The sequence below is a fragment of the Pistacia vera genome, unplaced genomic scaffold, assembly GCF_008641045.1.
Source record: "Pistacia vera cultivar Batoury unplaced genomic scaffold, PisVer_v2 Contig663, whole genome shotgun sequence".
NCBI lineage: Eukaryota > Viridiplantae > Streptophyta > Magnoliopsida > Sapindales > Anacardiaceae > Pistacia > Pistacia vera.
In genome coordinates, this window is record NW_022196516.1 from 1,356,699 (window position 1) to 1,378,347 (window position 21,649).

The window sequence follows — 21,649 nt, forward strand, 5'->3', positions numbered from 1 at the left end:
TGATTCAGTTATTGTTAAACATAAAGATGAATTAGCCCTCATACCTCCAATAAGTGGTGGGTAAATACCTGCATTCAGAAAGGAAAAGACAAAAACTGGTGGCTAAAAATTTGTATTATGTCCAAATATAATGATCCGAAGGGGAACAAGGCACCCGTAAATAATGTTACACTTGTTTATGAGGTTCTTATTTTTTTGTACACCGCATATTTAAACAAGGATGCCTTCTGAAGTTTATAGAAGATTGAATCAGAACTATAGAGGGGATCAACTAGTTGTTTTATCACTTCATTTGCTTTAATGATTCATGAAAATCTCAAATTGTTAAATTTATGTTGTTTATGCATGAAAATCTCAAAATTTTAGAGTCAGCTTTTTCGAATGCCTGGAGTAGCATGAATTAATATTGCGATGTTAGAAGAAACTCTTGCACATGAGTCCACTCTAGCAGCCCAGCTCACTTTATTGTAGTACCCCAGCTGCTCCAAATATGTTGGGCTTTATAGACAAGCGGCCCAAATTAGTTTATTTATATTATTGAATTAAGTAAAAGATAAATATTTCAAAATTAAATAATTCAAAAAACCAATTTAGAAGAATAATAAAACATTATTACAAAATTATTAAACAAATAGATAGATCAATCACATTCAAATATTAAGGTAATATAAAGTTAAATTACTATCAAAATTTACACTAAAATATTTATGAAATATACTTTAAATATATTAAAAATTTATTAATTAAGAAAATAAACTATATACCCAGAATTAAAATTCTGGGTATAAAAAAATTAAAAATTCTGTGATGGTCTGAGTTTGCTTCGTTGGTGTGTTAAGCTTTTATTGGCTTCATCTTCGGCTTGGTCAAAAGATACGCTGACACAGTAATGAAAAATAACTCGAAAGTACCTACATTTGGACTCTAATTTGATCCTGAAAATGAACTCAAAAAATTTGAATGATTTATGATGGCTTTCATAAAACATCTAGAATTATGAAACATGTGAAAGATGATTCCAATTTAATGGCAACAGTCTTTATCATGGAAAATGTTTATTTCTTTTATGATTCCAACCTCTGAAAAAACTTAGAAAGTGTATTGATATAAGACTAGTTGTTAAGGCAATTAATCAAGAGTAATGCTACATCTTGATGTAATGAAAATTGTGTAAAAGAGTGATGTAAGTGTACTATTACTCATTAATCAAACACTTGGTGAAGAAGGCCAACGAGTTAACAAACCCAAAATTAGAGCACCAACAAAAACCAATTAACACATTACAAATTAAACCCACCCACAAATCAAGTAGTAAAATTGATCGGATATGTTTTAAACAAAGAAGCAAAAGCATGTATTAAATTCCAATGGATTGGCTTGGCGAACAAGGAGATTTACTCCCTTCACTGACCTATTAGGTTCGAGCCTTAGGATTACCTATATATTATGACTTACATTAGACTATTGGATTTGTAAGGTGTTTAATGAATCCCGAAGATTAGTTGAGGTGCGCACAAACTAATCCAGACATCCCAATCATTAAAAAAAAAGCATGTATTTACATAAATTCTTACCCAAAACTCCAATTGGGCGCTGGTGTCTAGTAAGATGCAGTTTAAGTCAGATGGCCTCCATTTACAGCCTACAATAGATTTGGTAGATGAAAGTCAGACAAATCCAAGCACTGCATACACACCAACCAAAATTTTCATCTTGCTTAAGTTGTATGGACAACCTAATACATAAGATTTTTTTTTTATTAAGGAATTTTTTGAATGGCCATGAAGGTAATATAAAATGGAATCAGACAATATTATTATGATAGTTTGATGATTTACTCTGGCAAAAATTATTGCAAAATTCGTCAATCTATGGAAAACAAAATGAGTTTTATCACAACCACAAATAAATGATCAAATTTATGCTGAAAGAAGTCATAAAAATCATGATAAAACAAAATGATTTCTATTGAACTGTCCAAAATCTCAACTGGTAAACTACAAGTCAATAGACACAAAAAACCAACAAGTCGAGCCACAATCCCACACACAGAGATGGGCTTGGAACTTAGTAGTTGACCAGACGGGCAGCCGCGGATCCAAGGCCCTTTAGTTATTGAATGTGTATATTAAAACCCAATCACCCCGTTAAAAATACCAGCAATGCTACAGACACCAGAAATTAGTATCGAAAATTTGCACTGAAATACGTGGCATCTAACTCAGACGTCACCATGTAGGACACGATAGAAGACTTCCATAAATGGATGGTCGTCTAACATTTTCGAACGGTCGTCCATACTTCCTGGATGGCCATTCATTCAGGAATGGACGACGGTCCATTAAACATATATAAAAATAAACAAAAAATCAATGGACGACCGTCCAAATACTAGGAACGGGCGTCCCTTTAATATGAATGGCCGTCCAAATAAGCACACTAGATGAACGCATATCCATCTAATATGGACGGCAGTCCCTTTAAAAGGGAAGGGACTGTCGTCCACATTAGATGGCCAGGGGTCTCTATTCTTCCACTTCCACTTGTTTATTCTTCAACTCCTCCCTTATATAATCCATAACATAAAAAATAGTGCTGCTACTCACATTTCTATAGTCCATTAAAGCCTTCCTACTATACGCTAGCTTCTCATTGTTTAATTTCAATTTGTTTTCTGGGCAGTTCAGAATTGCTAGCCCACCAGGATGGACTACCGTCCAAATTCAATGATCTGTTTTGGGCAGTCCATCCTGGTGGACCAGCAATTCTGAACCGTTCAAAAAACAAATTGAAATTAAACAATAAGAAGCTGGAGTATAGCAGGAAGGCTTTAATGGACTATGGAAATGTGAGTAGCAACACTATTTTTTATGTTATGGATTATATGAGGGAGGAGTTGAAGAATAAACAAGTGAAAGTGGAAGAATAGGGACACCTATCCATCTAATGTGGACGGCAGTCCCTTCCCTTTTAAAGGGACTATCGTCCACATTAGATGGACAAGCGTCCATCTAGTGTGGTTATTTGGACGGCCGTCCATATAATTTGGACGGTCATCCATATTAAAGGGATGTACGTCCCTAGTATTTGGACAGTAGTCCATTGATTATTTATTTATTTTTAAATATTTTTTATAGACCGTCGTTCATTCCTGAATGAATGGTTGTCTAGAAAATATGGACGATCGTACGAAAATGTTGGACGGCCATTCATTTACGGAAGTCTTCTATCGTCTTACGTGACGATGTCTGAGTCAAGTGTCACATATTTCGGTGCAAATTTTTGGTACATGACATTTTTGTTAAAAGTACATGTACCTCTTTCAGTAACTCAGTTTGTCGTTGACTCATTATGTTTGTTGACTTTCCATGCCAACAAGCTGATTAAAGTTCAAATATATACTACATCATTTTAATACAACATTTCTCATACAATATTACGTGGCAAGTATATGATTTGGTGCCAATCTATCTACCACATAATGTTATATGAGAATATTGTATGAAAAATAATATATTAGTATTACTCTTAAATTCTGGGATCTAAAATGATTTTATTACAATAAAACAACCTATCTACTTATGTACGAAAAGGGGAATAAAATAGTCTTCCAAGTTTTGAAATGAATGCACAACTAACATTATCGAATAAGTAGACTGTCCAGCCCGAAGAACCACGAATATCGCTCCAAGGACGTCTTTGATATCCAATGGTTGTGGATCAACCATAAAATCTTAATAAATGAAATGCATTAGCTATCCCCCTAGGTTGGGCAGTTAAGGATCAAAAAAGGATATTACTCATTTTAAAATCAACAGTTCGAGAAGGAGCAATCCCTCATCCTAAAACAATATTCTTAAGACCAAAGAGTCGGGTTAGAAAGCACAATTCAAAGAAGGGTATCGTTAAACCTCTTGAGAATAGACGAAGTTGAATGGCAGAAGGCCAGATTGCCTTCCCATTCCTCCATTTCAGTAAAGAGTATTCGAATCTAAATAAAAAATAAAAAACGTTCACACCTAAAACTAGGGGTGTTCAAAAAACCGTTGAACGAACGAACCGGGCGGTACCCTGGGTTTGGTTCCGGTTCCTACCCAGAACCAGTCGTCAATGGGTAGGTCCGGTTCCAAATTTTTGGAACCGTACTGTGCGGTTCCGGTTCCAGTTCCTATAGTTAGGACCAGAACCGGAACCAGGAACCGAGACTAATATAAATAAAATTAAGATTAGGGAGTTAATATAAACTTTTGTGGAAAAAGTAATGTGAATACATTTATATTTATATTTCATAACATTTAAAGTAAGTTGGTTTGACTTTTGAGAATCTACCTTTACAAAGTAATGGAGTTTGTAATTTTGAATTTATAATTTGTAATTTTATTTTTGTTAACAAGTGCCAGGTGGGGGGGTATTTGTAAGTTTTTAAAGGTTTTTTGCTATTTTAAAAACTTTTGGGGGGTCATGTAATTTTACAGGGTACCCAGAACCGGAACCGGAACCGTTGTTACAGGTTCTGGTTCTGGGTACCTAGGAACCGGAACCGTCGGTTCCGGTTCTGGTTCCAAATTTCAAGGAACCGTCGGTTCCGGTTCCGGTTCCTTCAAAAAGTGTAGGGTACCCGGAACCGAACACCCCTACTAAAAACTCATGCTATTCTACATGTTGACAATTCAATGGTGATCGGCCACTTTGGACATCAAGCGATTAGCAAGATGCATAGAAATATTTCTTTAGCCATATTGAAAGACGAATTCAATTTTTGTTGCCTCATGCATGGGATAGCAAACTCCAGCCTAGAGCTACACGCCTATACACAAACAACGGAACAAAGAACATATATGATATAATTACAAGATTAAAATATAATCTAAGTTGTTTTGTGGAATCCGAACTCGCTGCAATGGCCCTCAAGTCTTCTATGGATTTAGAACATCTACATCTTGTCATGTTCACCCTCTTTACATAGCATCTCCAACACTTGGTTCATGCTGGGTCTTACATTTCTGTCTTCTTCAACACATTGCAAACCCACCATCACCATTATTTCCATATTGTTTTTATCGTAGTTGCAATCAAATGAAGGGTCTACAATTTCTTCAATCCAACCCTCTCCTTTAGCTCTTCCATTTTTCTTCTGCCTAACCCATGTCACCGGTGTCCCATGTTCTCCCACCCCTTCAAAATCAACAATTTGAAAAGTAGCAATTGGGCTCTTTCCGGTCACCATCTCTAGCAAAAGGATGCCGTAGCCATAGACATCCACTTTTGAGGTTATGGGGAGATTGTAAACCCACTCCGGAGCCATGTAACCGCTTGTTCCTCTTATTCTAGAAAAGCTTGAATTGTTGAGCCCGCCTCTATTCAACAGCTTCGACAAACCAAAATCCGCCATTTCGGTTGGTAATCTAAATCAAAAGAGTATGGTTTGCGGCTTTATATTACAGTGTAGAATCCACTCTAAACATTCTTCATGTAAATAACCCAATCCTTTTCCTGTCCCCACAGCAGTTTCAAACAGTTGATCGCATTTGAGTGCCTTGGAAGAAAGATTTTCTGCTAAAGATCCATGCATCAAGTACTCGTATACCAAAAGTCTGTGCCTCCCCTCAGCACAGTATCCCCACATCTCTATCAAATTCATGTGGTTGAGCCTCCCAATGGTGCTTACTTCTGCTAGAAACTCCGCTTCCCCTTTGTTAGCTTCTTTGAGCCGCTTGATCGCGGCAACCCGTCCATCAGATAATAAACCTTTGTACACGACACCTCCCGCACCTCTTCCAATCTCTTCAGTGAAACCCAATGTAGCCTTTTGGAGAAAACATTGAACATAGGAAATTTGAATTATTCCTAAACTTATTTTAATATATTGAATGAGTTTGTATAATAACATCAATATCAATGTTATTATATATGCCTTTCCTTTATTATACACAATTTAGTTAATATTTCTTCAAATAATTTTTCATTTGAATTTATTATTAATTTCTGAAATAGTTACAATAAAAATACTGTTGATTATTAATAAAATATATTATTTATTAACATATAGTTATAATGTTGATCATGATAATTATTTTTTTTCATATTTATATTGATTAAATAATTTACATTTTAAATTACCTTTTCTCTTGTTAATCCTCGCAAACATGAGAAGTTAGACAAATATACATTTCTGACACATAATATTACAATTAATTCAATATTTTTATTGCCCATTGATATTGTTGTGTGTGATTTTGTCAGAACGCTTGCAAATCTTAGAAGCTCGCAAAGCTGTAGTCTGACCCAAAATCAACTTGACCAAAAAACATGCTCAACCCAGATTCAACACGATCCAGAGTAAGCTCGATCCAGCTAATGTTCGTCACAACGACCAATCTTAAGAGCTATTCGACAAATCAAGAATAAGATTCAATCTTTGATACTTTGGAAGAGATAAGATCAATATCGTTGATAGTACAATCTTAGCACTCGATTGTTGAAATCACGGGATTGTATACCAAATCTGATCGCAATCTCGGATTTGTCTCTCCTTCCTTTATAAAAAAACTTATATAAATAACTCATTAAATTAGTATAGGCAATTTACATTTTTTCTTGTAAGCTCTCAAAGTAATAACAGAACAATTGACGTAGCTTAAGTCTTAACTTACATAACCACTTAAAATGCATGTGTTCTTTATTTTATTGCACTTTTGTATAACATTGATGATTTTCATTTAGTCACGTGCATATTTGAGGTCAATCAAACCTATCTTGTTAGTGCAAATTTCGTACCAATAGACTTGTCCAAAATATATTTACTGTGATCAATAGCGGCGCCAACTCAAACACTTCTTCACAATATCCAAAAGAAAGTGATAAAATTCCAATTAGACAGCTTGGGTTGGTAGCCATGTTTAATTGAAATTTATTGTTCGGTTGGTGTTGCTTTAAACCACAATAAATATAATTAAATTTAATTAGTTAAATCTATTTGTTGGTTTACAAAAATTTTAATATTCAAATTTACATGGCCCTACGTCATCTCTCTATTTCCCGCTGACGTCACTGGCCCTCTGCCTTTATAATCCCAAGGCAAATTCTGTAGGCTTGGGCTTCGTTAATCATGATTCATGCATGCCAATGGATCAAAGCAATCATAATAATAATATTAATAAATGTAATAAACTATTTGATAAATCATAATATAAGAATGGATGTCCTTGTAATGTCTAGGTTCATAAGGAAAATAATTAAAAGGAATTTTAAAATAATAAAAGAATAGGATATTAATTTAAGGGTGTGTTTAGTTTAGAAAACGATGTATTATTGAGAATATTATATTAATAAAAAGATAAGTTAACTTAAACATTACTGTGAATGTTTAGAAAAATATGTTTAGTTAGGTTAGAATAAATTGATATGTATGTTATATTGATATGTTTGGTTGAAATGAATAAATTGATAGGTATATTATATAGATTACGAAATTACCCTCTTTTTTAAATGTTAATATAATATTAATTACTTTTTGAATAATTTCTTTTAACCCTCTAGATTTGAGATTTTGCTAAAACATCTCAGCCACATAAAAGTTTAATTTTTAACAAAAATACCACCCCCCCCCCCCCCCCCCCCAAAGCCACTACTAGTCGCCTAAACCACTGCCAACCGTCGATTAAGAAATGCAATAGAGATGCTGTTTGAGGGGTTTTGAAGAAGAGGTGAAGGAGAGTTGACACTGCAAGTAGGGGTGATTTCCAATGGAAAACACGACTGAAAAAAAAAAAATCTTACAAAGACTTATGTATAAAATGATATGACAAGATATAAATAGAAGAGTGAATATGATGAGTTTGAGTTTTTATATTTATTTTCCTATTCATTTCCAGCCGCACCGCGTTGTACAGAAATCTTACAAAGAATTCTTTGTAAGCATTATTGTTAAGCCTTAAGTTGTCCAACCAAATAACGTATAAATACAGAAGGCTCAAACTTATGGACATATGGCATTTCTTATCTCTAATTAGAGATGGGTGTTTGCCCTGGCCCTGCGGGGATCCGTCCCGACCCAGCCCGAATAGGCTGGGGAATCCCCAAAAAAAAACGGGGATAGGGCCGGGGATGGTCCTTAGTTATGTCCCCACATTCGGGGACGGGCCAGGGAAGGGGATAGTGCAATCCCCGACCCGCCCCGGACCGCCCCATCCCCATGAAGCCCCGACCGGCCGGCTTTCTTGAGAATTTTTTTTTTTTTTTTTGTTTCCTTTACAAAATTGTATATAAAGTTAAAGTTTAAATCATAATTTTAAGTAATGTATCTAAATTTATGATATATACTTTTATAATATTTTCTAATGTTTGTATTAAATTTATAGAAAAATAATTTAAACGAGAGAGTTTAATAATTAAATATATGTATTATTACTTTGTGAATTTCACAAAATAATAATACATGAGACATGGCCCAAAAAAAAATTTAATTAGATTATTACAATTTACAAACCAATATAAGAATATATACAATTGCTTAACGACTTACAAATTACACAAATTCAATTATCCTTGTAATTAATTAATTGATCAATTAAATATGATGTTAAACTTAATCAAATAATGGGATTTGTCCCTTTCACAAATGGACTAATTTTATTAGTTGTAGTGGAGATAGTGTTTTATGAATTAATTCACCAATTTACCTAGTAAATTATGTTAAGATTGAATTTAGTTATGTTAATTTCATGAAAAATTAATTAATTAACATGGCTAACTAAACCTAAGCCTCCATACAATTGAATAACTAAGCAATTTACCTAATAAATTATGTTAAGATTGAATATAATTATTGTATTAATTCTTGATTTCTTGTTGGAGTTGTCTGAGTACTCCAGCGGCAGCAATCCAACATTTTAACTTTCCGTAAATGGGCCCTGGCTTTTTCCAGTCGTTCAATGGCCCCTCCTTGCAGTTCTTTTGAATTTCAAATAGTATTTAAGATCCTTAGTTTTTGATTATCTAATAAATCACTTAATGAAAGTAGATTATCGTTCTAGTTATTCAGAAATTAGATGACATTTAACTTTAACAAGTTGTTAAGAAATTGGAAATATATGGTTTACAAGCTTTTTGAACTGTGAATGACATAGACGCATAGTTGTAGCAATGTAGCCTGAATGATGATCATATTTTATTGCTTTGAAATGCATGAGTATGTTCCAATTTTTACCAAGAAATTGTTATTCACCATATTCAATTATTCATATCAATTTGCTTTTTAAATCTTAATTTAAATGTTACAAGAAATTGTTAGACTTTATATTTTCTTACCTTAAATTAATTACAAGAAATTGTTAGACTTTATATTTTCTTACCTTAAATTTTGCATTTTTAATGAATTAAATTAATTAACTATTGAAATTAAACAGTCAAATTGTTAAATATAATACTTATCAACATACTAGTTTTTCACAATTAAAATAATTAATTTTACAGAAAGTTTTGATTTACACGGGGCAAAAATCCTTGTTCGGGGGATAAATTCCCCGCAAAGCCTTGGTTATTGGGCCAGGCCGGGACAGGGATGGTCATGATTTTGTCCCCGCGGGCCGGGGATGGTCATGAGAAAAATCCCCGCCCGCGGGGATGGTCCTCGAAGAGGGTAACGGGGACGGGCTCGGGGCATGGGGTCCCCGGCCCCGACCCGGCCCGCGCCCATCTCTATCTTTGATCTGTCACATGGTCTGTGTCATGGCTCCTTTTCTCACTCACGTCACTCTGTTCCTCAATTCCCCATGGCAATTTCAAATAGGTCCCTCTTTTTAACCTTTTGGTTTGGAAGTCCCTTCACAGTTTAAAAATCTTTAGAATTAACCTTTTCTTATCTCTAAGTTGTACTTACATATGAATTGGGTTCGCAAATCTAGCGGAGAAGGCTGGCCATGGGCACCACTTGAACCGGTGGAGGATATGGTGGCCTTGCCCCTGAAATAATAATATCAAAGACCTACAAAAACATAGCTAAAACAAATTATGAGATATTAGGGTCAATTTGGGTTGGGCACGGGAAATTGAGAGAATTTTTCTCTCTCTTTATTACATTTGAGCACAGCTCACGTTAACATGCTAACATGTGCTGCTATTCCTTTCGACTGTATGCGGGCTCACGTTAGCTGAATCTGGCTCACATTAGCATCCCCTAAAGCAATCGGTTTTTTTGGCTTTTTCGGCCAATTTCAACCTCCAAAATCACTTTCGAAATCACCGTTGAACTCCTCTTGACCTCTTCTTGAACACCTATACCTCCACTTGCCGTTTTCTCTCACCTTTCCCGGTCATCTCCTTCTTGCCACTTTGCAAAGTTGGGTGAATTTGTGGTCCAAATCCAATCGATCGAAGTTCTTTCAACCTCAATCGAACACACCACCTGAATCACAATTTGGTGTTATTTGTGGTAGTATGTTGTTTGGCCTACATGTCCTCTATTTCTAAAGTCGCTAGAGCCCCCTCCATTCATCAAGCCATTTACGAAGTTGACAAAAACTTAAAGTGTATTGGGTCCATTTGCTATGACTTAAATTCTCTCTATTTCTTATCACGTTGGTTGATGGAGAAAGTGTCAGCTCCCTCTTGAGAAGGCGAGAAGGGTCTTCACACCATTAGACCACTTGCAAAAGCACTCATTACATTGAGCAAATGGGTATAAATAGGCAACTCCCTCTCGAGAAAGAAGGATTTGACACTTGAAATTTACAAATAAATCAGAAAAAACACTATTAGAAAGAGTGTAGCTTAACATTCTCCTAAGCAATGTAACCACAGATTACAGGTCGCTCTATGTGTAAACATAAGTGACGGTCAACAAGAACAATCATAAATATAATCATAGTAAATGTAGGAATTGCTTATAAACATCCGAACCGCTATAAAATTTCTTTTGTCAACTTTTATTTATGTACTTGCATGCAACCGTCGTCACATTACCATAATCATCTCCCCATAATTATCTCACATGTAACTTCGTAGGACTTTACATGTACGAAGTTGTTTGTGTCAAAATCAAGCATCAACAGTTTGGCGCTAGAAGGAAGACATGATTCACACCAGCTCTCTATCCAATAAATCCATTTTCACATTAACTGACCTATCAGTTTCTTCTTCAAAACAATCAACAACTTGATATGGCTTGTGGTTTTGAAAGTGAGTGCCTCAACGACACAACTGCAACAAACAACAACGAGGAGATTCCTCGTCCTCAAGGGGAAACACCCCTTGAAGGAGTTCCCTATAACACATCGGGGAACGTCGCTTCAACCTCCCAGACGGATCCTGCTCTCCTTCGTTTTTTTGGGTAATCTTGGACTCTGCCCTACTGAGGATCTCCAACCGTCTACATCGATTGGATGGGGCAGATTCTACAAGAGGAGTGCTGCCACCAAGGACACCTAGCGCAAGCGCAAAAAATTGGCAGCGAGCACATCCTCATGTCATGCGTGCTGTAGCTCAAAAGGGTAAACGCAATGCCAACAAAGGTTAGAGATGCTCAAAAGGGCGCTCGAATGTTGCCCACGAACCGGAAATTCAAATTCCCATTCTACAGCTAGGTAACACATCACGTCGTGAGCAATCCCAAGACATGTCGCATAGGCACGCCTATGAAAGTGCCAAGCATGGAGAAACCCATAATCGGTACGCTGGTTCCGACTATCGTCGAGGCATGGAAAACTCCCCTAGCCAATATCGACTTCGCAAGGTTCCGACCCTCAAGGATCCGTCTTCTGCAGAGTATGGACATGATTTTTGTTTGCCTTGATTAGTAAAAGGCATCAGCAGTTTGTAAATTAGGTCAAATGTAACATAATCTACAACTGTTAGCTCTCACATACAGGGCCTAATTGGATCTAGAATTAGTATTTGCCATTCCAATAGGACGAACCTGAACTACAATGCTAACATATTGTAGCAGGGATTCGGGTACAACATATTTTTGGCATATAATTATAAATTTCATACCATTTCTTACATTCGTTATGTGCATAGAGGTATACAAACAAATGTAGGGCACTAGTAAACATAAAAAGTTCAGGAAATTATGAATATTACCTCTTCTCCTTTTTTAACCCGCTGTCCAGCATTTATCATCACTTCAAGCATGCGGTCCTTAAAATGCCAATGGAAAAAACAATTTGGCTGAAATGAATGGTTTAGCAAGTTGTAAAATGACAAAGAAATATTATATATCTTCAATAATGGCAAGATATCAGATGACATACTTAGAAGAATTTAATAAAAAATTTACCGGCATAAGGGATTAGCATATTTGAATCTTGTACTAGAGCACCATCCTGATTTGTATGTTAATGCATCGTGACTGTACAATACCCATTGCCCACATAAATCTCTCAGGATCACGAGCAAGGCGCTTTATCTTGATGGAACTCCATTGTGCTGAGGTTAAAACACAGAGTTTCATTATTGAAGCAGAACATTGGTGTAAAAAAACATCATGGGAAGATCAGAATGCTTTCTACTGTATAATATCAAGTTTCTTCATACCCAGTTCTTTCCCCATATTCAATGCTCTTTGCTGTTGTTTTCTCATTGTTGTGCAAGATTTGGATCCTGCAGCTCCAGAAGATCCTCCTGTTGCACACACAGAGCCATAAGCACAAGTACAAATGTTATGTTTCTTCATAAGGCAATAAAGTTATAATTTATAGGGATAACGAAATGAAATTATCTACAAAAACAAAAAAAAAAAAAAAAAAAAATTTAATTGATAGAAAGAAAAGTGGGGCTTTTATAATGACACAAGCAATATGATGAATGATTGGATACCAATGAATACAAGAAGAATTTTCGCTAAACATTATGTTGCTTTTTTTTTTTCTTTTTTTTTTTTTTTTTGTGCATTTACTCACCTCAGTTGCTAGAAGCAAGCTATGGCACTCTTCTCACTAGATCAAATGCATACAGAAGAAGACATGCCAACCTAAGGTCCCATCTGTCTGCCACAGAGAGATGCACCTCATAAGCACAAATGAAAGGCATTCAACTGCTTTAAATTTCAATCCATGTGTTTGGTAATCAACCAAATTGAAGATACTGTGAGAAGCATAAAAGTTAAGATCCAAACTTAAATGGTGATTTATACTGATGCAGTAGAAAATAAGGTTAAGAGCATCTCTAATTTTAAGGAATAATTAAGTTCCTCTGGGTCGGTTTATTATGATATCAAATATTGGATGGCCTATCGGCACTATATCTGGGAAAAACATCCATGGGAGTTTCTACCTTATGGTTTTCATCAGCTCCAGAGGTTATTCCATGACTACCTGTGCAGACAAGTGAAAAGCATTCCATACGTGTTAGTGATAAATCAGATATTAGCATCACAAAGACAACGAGAAACACAAGCACATGATGTACAATTCCATAGCTAGTCCATTAATTATACACACATTCAGTTGCAAACAAAGTGACTCGCTCTAGCACGACGACGTGGTTCAACATCTTCGGATGCATACACTCCAAATCCATCGCGCCCTTCTTTGAATTCAACTCCATATGCTCTCATACTTCGAACATAACCTATCTTATAGAAATCAGGGTCTGCTGGCTCCAACTATTTATGAAAAACAAAAAGCATTACATTCAAAAACAAGGGATACAAGAAATTTTATGAAAACATGTTCAATTGCATTGCTTCAAAAAACAATTTTCTAAAAACTAAAATAAAGTTCAGTTTCTATAATTTCAACTCTTGAAAGAATACCAAATTGTAACTCCCTTGAAGCAAAATATAAAAATTAAAGAACACTTTACTGAGCATGATATATATTTGCACTATCCTCAGCTTGACTGATCATTAAACGTATGCAAAATTGAAAGGGTAAAAATTAAACATAAAAATGTAAAAAATCACCCCATCAGAATCTGATTCGTCAACTTGGGGAGGTTGAAAGAGTGGAAAAGGAGTCTCCACTGAAGCTTTGATGGGTCTGAGTTTGTTCTTGCTGTTATTGCTGAAACAGTAACCGGGTCGCTCTGACCATCCCTGGTGAACACTTTTATGCTTCAAGTTCTGCTGTTGCACACATACAATACGATACAATTACAATGGCTAAACATATATGCATATAGAAAGTAATAAAAAGAAACAAGAGAGAGAAATGGACCTGGGAACTGGAGAAGAGAGAGTAAGTGAGTTGATGAAGAGAAACTGAGATAACCATGGGAGAAAGAAGAAATCTTATTACAAGTTAAAGTTCAAAGCTCGTACTTTGAGCTGCGTCTTGTGTTTTACAGGTTTTGACAACGTTGTCCACTTGAAGCCGGTTAATGTCTCTGTATTTTGTAAAAATAATTAAACACATTCATTATTATACAATAATCAAAATTAATTTGTCAAACCTTCAGGAAATTCATGGATATATTTTTTTTAAAATAAATTTAATTTTCTTTCATCCATTTACTGTGCTTGAGTTATTCTAGAACTGGATTAATTTCTTGAGGATTTTAACGTTGATTTCGATGATTTTTTTAATATATACAATAAGTAATATTTTGCTATTTTTAGTCCTTACTGTAGAGGAAGATTTACGCTAATGAAACCATTCATAAAAAAAATTTCTTAAAATCACAATTATAATTTCATTCTCTAGGGCAAAATAAACTAAATTTTTATTAAGATGTCCTATTTAATAGAAAATAGAAAATAAAAATTCCAAACCCTTCAAGATTTCTTTAGCTCGAGGCGAGGAGTAATATTGTCATGATTCGAACATTTTAGTAACATATAATGATATCAATGTCGATAACATTCAACAATGAATCGATAACAAAATAGGGGGGCAGACAGTTATCGCATAGTCACTTGCTTGAGTCCAACGAGTTCAGTCATACCTGAGGTGGGATCACATAACTCATTCAGTAAATAAATTGAGGAGGAAAGATATAGATATGCAAAACCAGCTGAACAAGTCCATGACGAAACTAACTTAAAAGAGTCATAAGATGCTTCCAGATTTCATTTCTAACCCCATTTTGCAATGTTTTTCTTTAGAAACTGTGATGTCTTTTTATTATTTGACTATGCCTTTACCTAATTTTACTGTTCCAAGCCGCCTACATTGGTTCATCAAACCAACCAATAAAAATAAATTTATTAAGACTAGTACGCTTTTCGAAATTCAATACTTGCTTGCCCTTGTCTAAAATGGAGGTTGTGAAAAGTTGATGCTTTAGATCCTACTGGTCCTTGATAAGTTATACCATTTTCCTAAATGCCAAAAACAAAGTGCCAATGCCTTAGAATTATGTGTAAATCCGTAAATGCAACATATGGAACAAAGGTTACAATATGAAATTTTCACCTTGCACTAACTTTTACTTGAATTTAGAATATAGTTAGGGATATATTCCATTTGCATATCACTGAAATTGTGTTTATCAGGGACTGTTCTTCCCAGTTTGTAGTGACTAACTCAACCTAATAAGACTTGTTCACATACAGATTTACTCAAAACCATATATCAGGAAGTGATCTCTTCATTATCTCATTCTGAAGAGTCTAATAAAGGTATAAACTAGAGATGGTTATGTCTGCCTTAACCCCAGTCAGTCAACTGATCAAACCGAAGCAGAGGACTGTCTTAAGTCAAAGACTCACCTAAAATTTATTAGCTGCATGACAATATACTATTGGGAATGACCAATGGAATAACTGATGTAAATAACATGCTTCACTAATCAAGCAATGGATTGGACATGTATTGTAGTTTGTAGGTACAAAAGGTAATCTGTGCTAAATTCCTAATCAATAGAACTTCAGAACGGCACTACAGAAAATGCTACAAGTAGATACAGAGAAATTATCCTTTTAGTAGATCAAGTAAAGCATGTCACAAGCCAAACACCAGTCAATCTTGCTTAGAACGTTTTTCCTTTTTACCCTTAACTGCTTGCAATTTTCTATGAATAAAGAAAATGATTTATTAATGCATTCACAGTAAGAACTAATATACACAAATTTGTGTCATGGATATGCACATATCATGGAAAGAAAAAAGCATCTACCAACATCAATGTTAAACTTCTAACACCAAAATTCTTGATCAGCTTTTGTTATGTTGCAGAGATCAGCAACTCCAAGGAATTGTTATACGCAATTCCAAGGTTATATATCTTCTCCAGTCCCCTACATCTTTTCATGGAGCAAACTCAAGCACAATGTCAATGAAAACAAATGATATTGCTATATCAAGAGTACACGCGAAAAGAACAGATGCCACACAAGCAAATATCAAATCATAATAAAAACAGACTGCAATTTGGAACTAATAGCATTCATTTTCACTCATTATAATCATTTCAAGATTTCTAAAACTTCCTTGTTTTTCACACATCAGAAATGGTACTTCCTGTAACTCGAGATAAAGAAACCTAAAAACCTAAGCTCATCATGAGATAATGTAATTTCGATCTCATGGATTCAATTAATCTAAAACTTTATTCCTGCATCATTATCAAGTTAACATATTGATTTCAAGGAGAAAATCTTATACAAAACTATATACAACAAAATCCCAAATAAACACAGAGAATGTCTTTCAATAAAGACTAACCTGCTCTACTCTGTCCAATTAGCAATAATCTGATCCAACAAAGCCAACACTTTCTCCAAACCCTCACCTTCACCATTCTCAACTCTCTCCAAAGCTTCATTCAACTCCTTAGCCTCCCTAATTCTAGCCTCTCTCAACAAACTCCTAAAAACCCTTTTCCTCAAACCACTTCTCACCACCAAATTCATCCCTAAAATGTCCCTCAAAACCCTCAATCCCTCCATAACCAACCCACTTCTACACAACCCATCAACCAAAACCTCACACACCACTTTCTCCACTTTACATGGAGAGCCAGGCCTCAGCATCCAGTTGTACACTTTCAAAGCATCTTTTGGCCTACCCTTTTTGAGATATGAAGACACAAGAAGTGTGGTGATTAATGTGAGATGTGAGTGTGCTCGTGGGGTATGTTTGAGTTTGGTTAAAAGTGCCATGGGGAGGACCAAGTCGGGCTGGGAAGTGAGAGAGTGAGTTAAAATGGAGAAAGATAGAGACTTGGGAGGCGCGTTTGTTCGTAAAGCTGTGAGAGTGAGATTAATGGCGGTATTAATGTTGTTTGTGAGGCATAGGCGTGGGATTAAGAGGTTGATTTTGGCGAGTTCTTGTTGGGTTAATTGTGGTGTTAAAGTTGCAGTTTTGGGTTCTGGGTTCAATGAAGAATGTTCAATTGTTGAAGATGATGAAAAAGATTGAAACTTTAAGAGATTTTAGGAAGAAGAAAGGATTTGGAGAGGTTTTGTTCTTAAAGATATGATCTTCATAGTCATCACAGCGATGTTGTGAAGTTACCAGTTTGGAGTGGCCATGGGGTTTCAGTCTCTTTATAATTTATATGCCTAAGAAGTTTAGGAAATTACTTTAAACCTATTAGATTTTAAAAATTTACATGAACATCCACTTATAAATACCTATTAGGCCTAATCCAAAGATCAAACTCGATGAAGCACTAGGCTAAGCCCTCAGGGGTAGAGATGGCGGTAGGCCATGCCGAGCCAAAATTTTCATGACCCACCGTGCCATAGGTCGTGCCGTGCCAACTGCCAAGCAATCAAAACTCAAGGCCAACGGCACGACCCATGGCCCGATGGGTTGTGCCTTGTCTTTGTGGGCTGGCCCACGTGCTGCATAGGCTTTTCTCAAAAAATTTAATTTTTTTTTTATTTTTTAAATTCATGGGCCATGCTAGGCCCACATGCTAAATCCTAAGCTCACAACACATCCCAAATAGTCCACGAGCCATGGCACGACACGAAATTTTTGTGTTGTGCCAAAAGAATTAGGGGTCGTGCCGTTCCAAAAAAACCATTGTCACCTCTACTCAGGGGCAATGGTAATTATGAAATTCTAGGAATACAATTTTATAAAATAATCTATTAAAATCAACAAAAATGATCCTTTGATTCCAATTGATAATAAAAATTTAGTATTATAAAACTCTATGCTTTTAATAATTCATGGGGACAAAATGAAATAACCCGTAAACATTTAAAAGAGAGGTAAATATGTAATAATGACAAGTATTACGATGTGATTTTATTTGGAGTAGACGATTGGTATTATAATAATCTATAGGGATCTTAATGACATTGAACAAACAAATATTAAAATGAGGTCGTCTTTTAAATCCCGCAAGATCTATCAGCTCTCTGGTTGCATTCTTGAGCCGTCGCCGGCGTTACCTGCCGCACACGCCGCCGCACGCCGCTGTGGAGGTATTTCCTAGTTCTTTTCTGCTTATTCTTTCTATGAGTTAAGTGAATGATGCATTCAATCGGTTTTAAACTCAATTTCTTAAATTTAATTTAAAGACATTCAAAATTCAAAATTGAAGTAAAATTGTGCTGTGCTGTGCTGTGCTGTGCTTTTAATTCTTAATTCATATGATGCTTAAATTTATAATTTTGACAATTTTTTGCTGACTGTCGTTTTAATGTAGCAATGGTGTAAAACTAGCTCTAAAATCTCTCTCACTAAAATGAATCTAATTGTGCTACATTATTTTTGTATTTGTGTTTAAAAATATTTTACGGTTTTCTTTCCTTTTCCCTTGTATCTTTGATGGGATGAAGGTAGATTATAATTTTGATAATTTTGCTAATAGTTTTTGTATGAGATGATTCTGTATTTTGTGATATTTGTTACAAGGTAAAATCATTTACAGACAGTTTGTGTACTGAAGATGATGAGACATATCATTTGTATTGACATTGCAAGAAGCGAATTCACTTTTTTTTTTTTTTTTTTTTTTTTTTGAAGAATTTGTAAATAATTTGTTATCTATGCTGACATTTTCGAAGAGAGTGAACAAAAAATGGTATGGGAATGGGAAAATAAAAAATGGGAAAAATTTTCTTTGATCTGGAAGTTCGGTTACAGAGTAATATTCGTTTTTCTTGTGCAGTATTAAGAACTTTGTAGTCAGAAAGCCATGACAGGCAAACCGTAGCTGCAAAAATGTCGCACAGTCAGCAAGCTCTGGCTCTCTTATCAAATATGATGAAAATCTCACCTCTCAAAGCTTTTTCTTTCTTCAACTCCATGACTCTCCAAGGCCTCCATCACAGCGTAATATTTTAACTGTAGCTGCAAACATGTCGCACAGTAGAGGGAAAATAAAAAATGGGAAAATTTTCTTTGATCTGGAAGTTCGGTTACAGCTAATATTCATTTTTCTTGTGCAGTATTAAGAACTTTGTAGTCAGAAAGCCATGACATGCAAATTGTAGCTGCAAAAATGTCACACAGTCAGCAAGCTCTGGCTCTCATATCAAATATGATGAAAATTCCACCTCTCAAAGCTTTTTCGTTCTTTAAATCCATGACTCTCCAAGGCCTCCATCACACCCCACAATCCATATCAATAACTCTCCACCTTCTTCTCTCCTCGAACATGCAATCTCATGCGCAGTCTCTCATTCTACAGATATTATCTGGTCACATCTCACCTTCAGTCATCACTCCTCACTCTCTTCTCCACCACTTAACAGAAAAACACTTCAATTGCGACCCAACAGTCAAGTTTCATCTTTATGAAGCAATTGTAAATGCTCTTATAGAATCTCAGTCAGTAGAGCAAGCTCTGTTTTATTTTAATCAAACGGTTGATAAGGGTCTTGTACCTGAATCAAACTTGTTTAATAATCTGTTGAGCTTTCTTATCAAATCTTCTTGTTTTGAGAAGAGTTGGTTGTTTTTTAGTGAGAATAAATGTAGGGTTAAATTGGATGCCTATAGTTTTGGGATAATGATTAAGGGATGTTGTGAGGCTGGTGATTTGAACAAGGGATTTGAGGTTTTTCATCAGTTGGAGGATTTGGGTTGGTCTCCAAATGTTGTCACATATACTACTTTGAATGATGGGTGTTGTAAAAATGGTGATATCGAGAGAGCTAAAAAGTTTTTTGATAAAATGGGGTAGCGTTGCTAATCAGTACACTTACACTGTTTTGATTAGTGGGTTATTTAAAAAAGGCCTTAAAAGGAATGGGTTTGAGCTATATGAAAAAATGCAGTTTAATGGGGTGTCACCAAACTTGTATACTTATAATTGTTTGATTAATGAGTATTGCAATGATCGAAAAATAAGTGAAGGTTTTAAACTGATTGATGAAATGCGTGAAAGAGGTGTTGCTTGCAATGTGGTTACATATAACACTCTTATTGGTGGATTATGTAAAGTGATGAGGATCCGGGAGGCGGAGAGGTTATTTTATCAGATGAGAAATGCTAGTATTAATCCAAATTTAATCACATATAACACAATAATAGATGGGTTTTGTAATGTTGGGCAATTGGACAAGGCTTTGACATTCTTTGATCAATTAAAGTCAAATGGTCATTCTCCATCTTTGGTGACTTATAATGTTCTAATTGGAAGTTTTTGTAGAGCAGGAAATTTAGGTAGAGATTTTGATATACTTGGGGAGATGGAGTAGAGGGGCATAACTCCTTCGAAAGTTACTTATACAATTCTAATAGATGCATTTGCTCGATCTGATCATGTGGAGAAAGCTTTTCAGATACCTGCCTTCATGGAGAAGGCTGGTTTGGTTCCAGATGTTTACACCTATGGTGTTTTGATCCATGGATTGTGTAGGAATGGCAATATGAAAGAGGCGTCAAAACTATTCAAATCAATGAGTGAGATGCAGTTGGAGGCGAATGATGTTGTATATAATATGATGATTTACGGGTATTGCAAAGAGGATAACTCATATAGGGCCCTTAGGTTGGTTAAAGAAATGGATGAGAAGGGACTTATTCCAAATGTTGCTAGCTATAGCTCCACCATTGGTGTCCTTTGCAAGAACGGGAAGTGGCAAGAGGCTGGGGTTTTACTTAATGAGATGATAGAGTCAGGTTTAAAACCATCAGTTTCTATATATGACATAATCTCTAGAGCCAAAAATGTTAGATAACTCAAGATTTCAAGCATTTCCATTCTCTCAGCAACATGGATATAAGCGGACTTAGGAAGTGATTCCATGGGCAAAGTCAAATCGAAGCTTTTACTGCCTCAATGGTGAGCAACCTTGGTCTAACTAGCTGCTGAATAGAAGATGGAGATTGTTGAACATTGCTGAAAGCAAGGTATATCTATAACCATTTGTTTTTTTGTATTACCAGAATATGAACATTTGACTTATATTTCAATTTAACTTCCTCCAGTCCATTGCTTATGTTATGTATAGGTTTGTCACCTGCTGAAAGAAAAACTTGGATTAAATGGGTTCTAGTATCGAACAGGAAAGCTGGCAAACTGATTTTTGCCAAAAATGCAAAGTGAAGGTAACGCGAAGAACTTTTGTTCACCGTACATTGTAAATGAAACAAGCAAAAATGGTGGGGCATCAACCATTGGTGTTGTATATACATAATTTTTTTACTATGATACAATGCAAGGAATCTGCTTCTATTTCTTTATTCATTTCATCCTTGATTTTATTCCAATTTCGGTTCTGTTGATCACCAACCAAATTTGACATTCATTTATTTTCATTTGCTAAACTCACATTGGATATCTGGGTAATTGTGAAAGACAA

At 35.4% G+C, this 21,649-nt stretch overlaps 1 protein-coding gene and 2 pseudogenes across 1 annotated transcript; 1 reads left to right on the plus strand and 2 right to left on the minus strand.

The window, feature by feature from the left end:
* Positions 1-4,933: 4,933 nt before the first annotated feature.
* On the minus strand, positions 4,934-5,890 carry LOC116112548 (annotated as a pseudogene).
* Positions 5,891-11,665: 5,775 nt separating this feature from the next.
* LOC116112502 lies at positions 11,666-14,311 on the minus strand (annotated as a pseudogene).
* Positions 14,312-18,241: 3,930 nt separating this feature from the next.
* On the plus strand, positions 18,242-21,396 carry LOC116112565 (pentatricopeptide repeat-containing protein At4g11690-like). The gene is given in 5 exon segments (XM_031398692.1): positions 18,242-18,319; positions 19,009-19,172; positions 19,289-20,018; positions 20,020-21,197; positions 21,299-21,396. Coding segments are annotated over 2 exon segments (1,704 nt in total). The 5' UTR covers positions 18,242-18,319; positions 19,009-19,172; positions 19,289-19,320; the 3' UTR covers positions 21,026-21,197; positions 21,299-21,396.
* Positions 21,397-21,649: the final 253 nt, after the last annotated feature.